Source organism: Vitis riparia, chromosome 3, assembly GCF_004353265.1.
Source record: "Vitis riparia cultivar Riparia Gloire de Montpellier isolate 1030 chromosome 3, EGFV_Vit.rip_1.0, whole genome shotgun sequence".
Taxonomy (NCBI): domain Eukaryota; kingdom Viridiplantae; phylum Streptophyta; class Magnoliopsida; order Vitales; family Vitaceae; genus Vitis; species Vitis riparia.
In genome coordinates, this window is record NC_048433.1 from 472,258 (window position 1) to 481,745 (window position 9,488).

At 36.8% G+C, this 9,488-nt stretch overlaps 1 protein-coding gene across 6 annotated transcripts; it reads left to right on the top strand.

The window, feature by feature from the left end:
* The first annotated feature begins 1,006 nt into the window (after window positions 1–1,006).
* LOC117911141 (kinesin-like protein KIN-7E) lies at window positions 1,007–8,834 on the top strand. Of its 6 annotated transcripts, XM_034825352.1 has the most exons (17): window positions 1,020–1,245; window positions 1,347–1,468; window positions 1,669–1,782; window positions 2,257–2,377; window positions 2,467–2,698; window positions 3,118–3,207; window positions 3,302–3,402; window positions 3,508–3,621; window positions 3,719–3,800; window positions 3,874–3,941; window positions 4,059–4,124; window positions 4,277–4,401; window positions 5,119–5,455; window positions 6,143–6,247; window positions 6,337–7,302; window positions 7,734–8,047; window positions 8,249–8,834. In XM_034825352.1, exons 5-17 carry the CDS (start codon window positions 2,479–2,481, stop codon window positions 8,568–8,570), a joined length of 2,910 nt encoding a protein of 969 aa, XP_034681243.1. In that variant the 5' UTR covers window positions 1,020–1,245; window positions 1,347–1,468; window positions 1,669–1,782; window positions 2,257–2,377; window positions 2,467–2,478; the 3' UTR covers window positions 8,571–8,834. The 6 variants fall into 6 exon arrangements, with proteins under 6 accessions (XP_034681244.1, XP_034681241.1, XP_034681239.1 ...); XM_034825353.1 differs by lacking the exon at window positions 8,249–8,834 and adding an exon at window positions 7,488–7,557 and having other exon boundaries at window positions 1,007–1,245; window positions 2,257–2,698; window positions 7,734–7,821; XM_034825350.1 differs by having other exon boundaries at window positions 1,019–1,245; window positions 1,333–1,468; window positions 2,257–2,698.
* The last annotated feature ends 654 nt before the right edge of the window (window positions 8,835–9,488 follow it).

Consider the following 9,488-nt stretch of genomic DNA (forward strand, 5'->3'; position numbering starts at 1 on the left):
TCTTGATCGTGACCTCTCGACGGTGCCATGATTAATTATAAAATGGAATTTCAAAGTACATACTATAATAATAAAAAAAAACCCATTTTCTTCTACGAAAAATCATATGATATAGATTCATTGACTATCATAATCAAATAATTTAAATAATTGTAATTATTTATATTAAACTACTTTTTAAATGTAAATAATAATAAAAAATAATATTTATTCTCATTTTTTTTACTATATTAATTTTTTTAATAAATAATATATATTTAAAATACTACTCAAATTAAAACTTCTTCTTTTTTATATAATATATAACATTGTAACCTTTTTTTTTTTATCTGATAAAAAATATCTAATCATCCTTATATCATACTAATTATTATTTGGACCGTTGTTCTAAACACTAAACATTAAACCCGAAATCTTAAATTTGAAACATATTTGCCTAATTAATATAAATTCATGACACAATATTACATTTTAATTCTACCCAAAATTAAAATATCAAACTATATATTATATATGATGATGTCTGGAAGCCACCGTGATGAGATCATTTTTCATAAACTATTTAGAATGGTTTTTGATTTTTTTTTAATTTATCTTTTTATTTTTTAATTTTTTTATATATGTATGTTAATGTGCCTATCCAAATTTTAATTATAAGGGATTGCGGAGAGAGAAAATAAAAAAGAATTTATCAGTTTTCAAACCATATAAATAATAATATTGACCGAATTCAGATTTAAACAATAAAATGTTGACTTCTCACCATAAAAAATAATGATAATAAATTAATAATAATAAAATTCAAATACTTTTTGAATTTTTAAATCACATGATTCAATGCATATTGTGAATGCCATCACATCCGAATAACAAAAGGACGGTGAAAGCGTGCTAACAAACGCACACTAGTTTCCCCTCCCCCACATTTCCACGTCACGCGCTCCAGGAAGGACAAAGTGGTCATTCCATCACTTCCTTCACGAAGAAACTTCCCAGAGACGTTGATGCGGCAGCAACTGTTCCACAGATTTGCAGGAGAGCCTGAGAGAGAGGGAGAGAGAGAGAGAGAGTAGAGAGAGAGAGTTTATAGAGAGAAAAACTAGAGAGAGAAAGAGAGGAGGTACGGGGTAGGTGCTCCGGTTTGTTTTCGTTTCGGAATTTGGCGAGATCCAGAGGCCGAAATTTCGCCGGCTTTCACTGTTCCATACGTTCTCATTTTCGGTTCCTTTTCGGCGACTCTGTCAAGTTTGTCCTCTTTTTTTCTTTAGCCTTTATTCGACGCGTAAAGCTTCGTCATCGGTTTGATTTTGCTGCGAATTCACACTTTGGCAGTTGCTTTTTATCAGAGATTGAGCTTCAGAAAAAGTTTTGAAAACTAGGTTTTCACCTCCAATATCGAATTCAATGCCCGAAATTTGATTCAGTTTACGCCAAATGCGGGTGGAGGTTCCAATGCAATTACGAGGAGGTAATCTAGCGAGCGGATTTCGATTTTTGAAGGCCATTTCTTGATTTTTTTTTTTTAAATTTGAATTAGTTCATGAAAATTGTAATTAATTTGTGATTATTTGAAAATTTTACCGTTAATTTCTAGCAATGGCAACGTTCAAATGCATTAAATGTTTTGTGAAATTTGGACTGTATTTATATTTGGATTTTTGTGTTCAGAGCTCGGAACTTGAGCCTGCAGATTAAGTTCACTCTGGGAACAGCTGAAACGACGGCGTTTGGTTGTCGGGAGCGGACCTGAACTATGTTGGCGAAGGAGATTTTTTTGGAAAGGTATAAACTTTTTTTCTGGAAATCTTCGATTCTCCAAGAATGTTGCACTTGAAAACTGTAATAGTGAAATGAAATGAAATGTTTCACTATTTCAGTACGGGTAAAAAAAAAGAAGAGACAAATAAGATGTAAGAATTAAGAAGATATATGATTTATAGAATAAAGGACAGAGTCTGGTAAGCTGGGGACCCATGACTGAACACAATTCCAGTCTTCACCAGCCACAAAAATTTGATAAGAATAAAACGCAGTTACTTGGGTTCTAAGCACAGGTGGGTCGCCATTACAGAAAGTTATCTCTTCTGACATCCAGACCAATTTTTGTTGATGGGAAAAATAGGAAACAGATAAAATGTGTTTGTTTATTTTATTATAATTATGTAAGCTTGAGACCAAAGATTAGGCGACAGCTTTTAATTACAGCAAAACCCATGATTAGACCTTTTTGGTTGGTTTAATAATACCCATGATTAGCTTGTTGTTGCAGATAACGTGGGTACAAAAAAGGTTGGGCTTAATTTTTAATTTTTGGAAAGTGCAACAACCCTGTTCTAACATCTAACCAACTTGCATTTTTGGAAAGCAAGTGTAAACTGTAAGTACTCGAGATTGTTTTTGGTTCTTTGAGAAATTTAAAGTTATGGGTTTGATTTGTTTTAACTGGTGAGTGGTCTGAGAACCAAGGGAGGGGGTGAAATGGGGGCACTAAGTGGGGAGGAGCTGGCACGGTGGGAGAAGATGCAAGCAACGACTGCTCGTGAGGAGAAGATTCTTGTTCTGGTTAGGCTGAGGCCTTTGAGTGAGAAGGAGATTGCAAGGAATGAAGTTTCAGATTGGGAATGCATCAATGAGAACACTGTCTTGTTCAGGAATAGCCTGCAGGAGAGGTCCATGTTCCCAACTGCATATTCATTTGGTAAGGAAACACTTACCTCTCTCTTTTTACCTTCTTCTTGCCAAATCTTATTATGGGTTTAATCTAAGTTACATTGGTATCAGTCCTTCAGGGTTTGGATTGATTCAAATCATTTTGTATGTACGCCTCAAACAACTTGTTCTGGCCAATGATGAAAATTGAGTTCAAAAGTATTTTTAGGTGGCTTTGGATTTCATTGCAATCATCACTTTATTATCATTACTATTATTATTTTTTGTGATAAATTATTCTGAGTGAGATATGCTGAGGGCTTTTAACCTATTTCCTATTGTCTTAAGCAATTTTCATAAACAGATGCTTTTTCAGGGTTTATAGTGATATTAGATTTCTGTTTGGATTATAAAAACTGTTATCTGATTTCCTCATATCTTTACTTTTGATTCATGTTTTGGGGATAGACAAAGTATTTCGAGGTGACTGCACCACGAGGCAGGTGTACGAGGAAGGAGCCAAGGAAATCGCTCTTTCAGTTGTCAATGGTATTAACTGTAAGTATAACCCTCCTGTTCTTTCTGTTTGTTTGAACAATTGATTACTTAAATGATTAATGAATCCTAACCAACAAAATATTTCCTTCTTCAGCAAGTATCTTTGCATATGGGCAAACTAGCAGTGGAAAGACATACACCATGATTGGAATAACTGAATACACAGTAGCAGACATATATGATTATATACAAAATGTAATAGAAAGATTTTTTTAAATCATTCTCCCCACTTCAGCTTTATATCTTATGATGTTCCTCCTCATGAGCCTCTTTGACAGAAATATTTTGTTATTATTGTAGCATGAGGAAAGGGCATTTGTTCTTAAGTTCTCTGCAATGGAAATCTACAATGAAGCTGTCAGAGACCTCCTTAGCACAGATAATCTTCCACTTAGGCTCCTAGATGATCCGGAGGTAAATGTTCTTGTTCTTTTATTCTTTTTTTTTTCTCCCGTCTCTTTGTCTATCATAATGAGTACATCACTGCACTAAATATTTGTTGCGTCATCAGAGAGGGACTATTGTGGAGAAATTGACTGAGGAAACTCTGAGAGACTGGAGCCATCTAAAGAACCTTCTATCCATTTGTGAAGGTAAAAAAATTCAGCAAATGTAATGCTGTTATCTGATGATTGCTTATTTTTGTGTATTGTATTATTCTTGCAGCTCAAAGACAGATAGGGGAGACTTCCCTGAATGAAACAAGCTCCCGATCTCATCAAATTCTACGATTGGTATGCCTCTCTTCCCTCTTTTTCTCTGGTTAGAATATTTTTTTTCCTAATTAAGATCTTATATTCAATGCTTTAAAATCCTTAACCTGCCACTTTCTTTGGATATTGATTTTGCAGACAATTGAAAGTTCTGCTCGTGAATTCTTAGGCAAAGGCAACTCTACCACCCTTGCAGCCAGTGTGGTATAGATCGATTAATTTTCTTTTTGGGTCAATGTGTCAATGAACGAAGAAAAAAAAATTGCCTATAGATATTATTTAATGTTTTTTTACACTAAAAACTTTTTGAAAAATTATTATTATAACAAGAGGTAAGTATTGGTGTTCATGTACAGAATTTTGTTGATTTGGCGGGAAGTGAACGTGCATCTCAAGCAATGTCAGCTGGGGCAAGATTGAAAGAAGGTTGCCACATAAATCGCAGTCTACTGACCCTTGGAACGGTCATACGGAAGCTGAGGTTGGCTTTATCATTCCTTTGCATGTTTCCTTTTGTGAACTAGTAAACCTTCCATAGCTAACGTTTTGAGCATAGCTACATGGTGCTTTACTTGTGTTCCCCTCGTGTTTATAACAGTAAATAGGGACTCCATTTTCTGAATCTGATACCTCCTTTTCTCTGAATCTCTTATTTAAATCTCAAACCAGTATGAATTGATTCCTTATTTCTTCCACCATGTTAGTTTAGGATGTCATGACCTTGAATTTCCTTCAGATGCAGAACATGGTCATGCTAATTCTAGAACACAACATATTGCTTGTCAATGTATCGCCTACATACTGGACTCTTTTCATTGTGATGCAGAGAAGTATTACTAACAAGAATTTAGAGCAGATCTCTTGCATGGTGCAAAATATGACCAACTAGGTGTCTCAAAGGAATTAATATAATCTTATTCACTTTTTAACCAACATGCACTCCCATGGGAGGATAAATATGCAAGTGTGCACCTGTGTCTTTGTGCAAAAAAGTAAGAGAGAGATGCTTACCTTATAGAATTCTTTATCTGGATGATTTTGACATTGACTCTAAGACCTGCTTCTTCTATCGTATATATGGAATTCCTTCAGAAAGTTGATGTAATTCTGCTTCAGGAAATCTGTGTGTGTGTGTGTGTGTGTTTTGAAGAGTTTTACTTTACATGGTTCATAAATCTGGTTCCATGACTGAATGCAGCAAGGGAAGACAAGGACATGTCAATTATAGAGATTCTAAGCTAACACGGATATTGCAACCCAGCTTGGGAGGCAACGCTAGAACTGCCATTATCTGCACTTTGAGCCCTGCACGAAGCCATGTTGAGCAATCTAGAAACACTCTGTTGTTTGCTAGCTGTGCACAAGAAGTCACTACAAAAGCACAGGTCAATGTGGTTATGTCTGATAAGGCCTTGGTAAAGCATTTGCAAAAAGAATTGGCCAGATTGGAGAGTGAATTGAGAAGTCCAGCCCCTGCTTCTTCAACTTGTGATCATACAGCATTACTGAGAAAGAAAGATCTTCAGATTGACAAGGTTGTGATTTGCTTTCTGAATTTATTCACCTATACATACACACACATGTCTATGTTTAAAACGAAAAAGAAAAATGAAAAAGAAAAAAGATAGGGGTAAGTCCTACTGTCTACCAAGGTTGGTAAAGTGGGAACATTGCTGACAGGCACTATCACAGGAAATGGTTAAAGAAATGGAAATGTTCAGAAAATTCAATTTCCTAGCCCATCAGTTTCATGGGCATCTCCCTTTACCATGCCCATTACTGGTGCTGAGGGAAAAAATTTTGCATCCTCTTCCCAAACAAGTTTCCCAAAGAAATGCCAATTCTTGTGGAACACACCTTTTCAATCATTCAGGACATCTACCTGGAATACTCACCTGCAAAGTGCAAACTTGTGTGCCATTCCTAAGGTCAGGAAGTAAACCTTTCAACCTAATATTACATTTTTAAAGCTTGACTGGAGCGACATTGGTGAGAAATTCCTATTCAGGCAGTAATACACAAATTTGTACGCTTTTTTATAATAATGTGGCCTAGCTCATCCAGCTCAGGCCAGCAGGTAAATTGCTGATTCCTTAGCCATGTCTAAGACATGAGTAATGCAGTTATATTAAGAAATGATGCAGAAAGATGAATGTATGTAGCAAGTAGTATATTCTTGCTTGCCTAAAAATTGCTTATGTAGCTTCTTTTCTATCATGCAGATGGAGAAAGAGATAAGAGAGTTGACTAAGCAACGTGACATTGCTGAATCTCGGGTTGAGGATTTGCTACAAATGATTGGAAATGATCAATCTTCAAGTCAATGGGTGTGTACTATTGTTTAATTTCTATGAAATTTCACCTCACCTTAACGATGCCACTCCAATTGCTAACTCTCTCTCATCTCATCATTCAGACTGGAATTCGTAATGATCCTAAATCACAGGTAGGCATTAAATGGGAAGATGATTGTTCAGTATCAGAGGCTGATCCTGGTTGTCGGGATATAGGTGTCAGAAGCTCCAATACAACTCAGTATTCTGGCAGAGGCAGTGGGAGTAATACTCAGGAAAAATACCATCAGCTTCCACAGTACTCTGAAGGCCATTCTCCATTTGATGGACCTTCTTCACCGATAGCAGTTGGAAATGGGTTTGTTAGGCCAGATCCACGTCGTGGTCAGGAGGAAATTGCACTTGAAGCTGGGGAAGATCCTGATGACCTTTACAAGGAAGTTCGATGTATTGAGATAGAAGAGTCCAGCAAGCACAAGAACCTCAAGTCCCTTGATACATCAACTGGTGAAAATGAAGGTATGGCAGTGTCTGGGAATGGAGATGTAACAGATGGGGAAATCATATCAGCCCTGACGAAGGGAGAAAGAGAAGTGAGTCACATCCAAAATGGTTTTACATATGGTGCATTGGAGCAGAAAATCCAGGATGTTCAAAAGACAATTGAATCTCTTGTCAGTCCTTACCCTGATGAACCGTCTCCCTGGGCACTGGATGCGGATACACCAAGTTCTAGAAGCTTGAGATTGACTAGGAGCTGGAGTTGCAGAGCGAATCTCATGACTGGTTTGTCTTCTCCCTGTGAGAAGGTAGAACAAAAACTGAGTACTCCACCTAGTGGATTTGAGAAAGACTTTCCTGGAAGACCAGAAAGTTTCGGAAGGAGGCATCCTCCATTAAACTATGGTGCCAACATGCTAAGGTTGTCAAGAACTGATTCGCAGTCTTCTTTTGGGAGTGCTTTTGTTGATGAGCTAAAAGCAGAGAAGACTTCTGCAGACGAGGATATTACTAGCATCCAGACTTTTGTTGCCGGACTGAAAGAAATGGCTAAGCTTCAATATGAGAAGCAACTTGTTGATGGTCAGGTGAGAACATGGCTATTCCCTTTTCATTTCACGTCCATTCGAGAAAATACATCATTTTTATCCTGGGATTCTACCATCAAATTTTAAGTATTCACGTATGTCAATAATTTCAACAGCCTAATGCTCTCATTAATAGTCTTGTCTTCCTATCATGCTATCCCAAAAACAATAAACGCATTCAAAAGATCTTTATTTGCAAATCAAGAAATGGTGCAGAATCCCAAGGACTGTTGCTATGTTGGTGCATGCCAGCAGGTGAATATACCATGCATCAATAATCAATTATGCATCTTCAGATTCATTTACAGCAGCATCTTCTTGCAATTCAGCTCACGTACTCTTTTTTAGTGTGATTTATTAACTGTTGGGAAGGTTGGCCTCTTCCATGAATCTTGCTTCCTTTGACATGGTTTGTTGAATGCGCATGTTAGGTTGAGGAGACGGGGACAAAAGCTGATAAGCTTGAAAAGAATGTAAAAGACGTGGGCTTGGATCCAATGCAGGAAGGAACTCTTCCAGATTGGCCCTTGGAGTTTGAAAGGCAGCAGAGGGAGATAATTGAACTTTGGCAAACTTGCAATGTTTCATTGATCCACAGAACCTATTTCTTCCTGCTCTTCAGAGGTGATCCAATGGATTCCATTTACTTGGAGGTAGAGCTTAGGAGACTTTCCTTCCTCAAAGAAACTTTTTCTCAGGGAAACCAGTCTCTGGAAGATGGTCGAACTCTCACACAGGCTTCAAGGTTCTTTCTCTTTCACACTTACAGGCCAATGTATTTGGGTTTGAGTTTGTGTTTCATCTCTTGATCTTTGAAAACTCAATAGTTAATTAACATGTAAAAATTCTTACATAGATATATTGCAATGTAGATATCAATCTGCAAACCTTCCCGTCTTTTTATGGCTACCTAGAAATTAATCTATATATTTTTATCTGGAGACAGCATTAGGGCTCTTCGCCGTGAGAGGGAGATGCTGAGCAAGCTGATGCACAAAAGATTCTCAGAAGGGGAGAGAAATAGACTTTTCCAGAAGTGGGGTATCAAGTTGGACTCGAAGCGGAGGCGGCTGCAGCTGGCCCAGCGCCTGTGGAGCAACACGACAGATATGAGCCACATCAATGAGAGTGCTGCCATTGTTGCAAAGCTGATCAAGTTTGTTGAGCAAGGACAGGCCCTCAAGGAGATGTTCGGGCTGAGCTTCACACCTCATCGCACCAGGAGAAGATCATATGGCTGGAAACACAGCATGGGGTCCCTTTTGTGATGATCCTTTCTTTATGCCATACAGCATTTCTTTCAGTATTGGAATTGAAACAGATTGCCTAGCGTGTAACAGAACGCTTAGAATTTCTTTTGTTAGTTTTCTCAGGTTACAAGTTAAAAATTGTGTTGCGGCAATCTGTTGTTTTCTGGGTTTGATGTATATTTGTTTTGTTTGTTTTGTTCTGAATGACCATCTCCCATGATTTTGTTTGGATCGCAGGAAATGACAGAAACGAAGGGAAAATCCTGGCAAGTATTTAAAGCAGATTCCTTTCCCAAGCTAAATTCAGCATTCTCTCCTCCTTCCTGGTTCTTTTCAGGATCCAAACGGGACTAGAACAACCCGAAAACTCGGGCATCGGTTTCGTTTTGCATCGGCACATTATTCCCCTCTCCTTCCTCAATTGATTTCTCCACATGACCTACTCTCAGATCCTTCCTGTTCATATATTGTACCTAATTTTGTTATCTCAGAGTCCTCACCTTCAGCAGTTCAGCAGAAATGAAGGGTTTTCCCGTCTCTGAACTTGTAAAAATAGGTTTTGTTTTTTTGTGGCAAATCTTCCGTTATATTAATCCCAATTTCAACATTTTTGTTATGAAATAAACATAAAGAAAATAACAACACGTATAGTCTATTAACATAAAAATAAAAGAGTAATGAGAAGAAAATCTTCTTTGGGAATAACTTAGTTGTTCAGTATTTATTTATAGGTAGGTGTTATGTAAATTAACTTAATAAGTTAAAGTGACTTAATAATTTAATTTAAGTCATTAAATAAATTAAGTACATTTTATAAAAAAATTCAATAGTATGAATTCAAATAAAAAACAATTATAAATAATAAATAAAGATAATTAATTTATTTTTAAATCAATATCCCATTCAGAAGGATCTCATTTCATAATTATCCATGAT

Excerpts from the sequence above, each read along its gene's own strand:
- LOC117911141 (XM_034825349.1), top strand. The coding sequence starts at position 2,479 with ATGGGGGCACTAAGTGGGGAGGAGCTGGCACGGTGGGAGAAGATGCAA. Across the intron at positions 2,699-3,117 it reads CCCAACTGCATATTCATTTG|ACAAAGTATTTCGAGGTGAC; the intron begins GTAAGGAAACAC and ends TTTTGGGGATAG. Across the intron at positions 3,403-3,507 it reads TATATGATTATATACAAAAT|CATGAGGAAAGGGCATTTGT; the intron begins GTAATAGAAAGA and ends TTATTATTGTAG.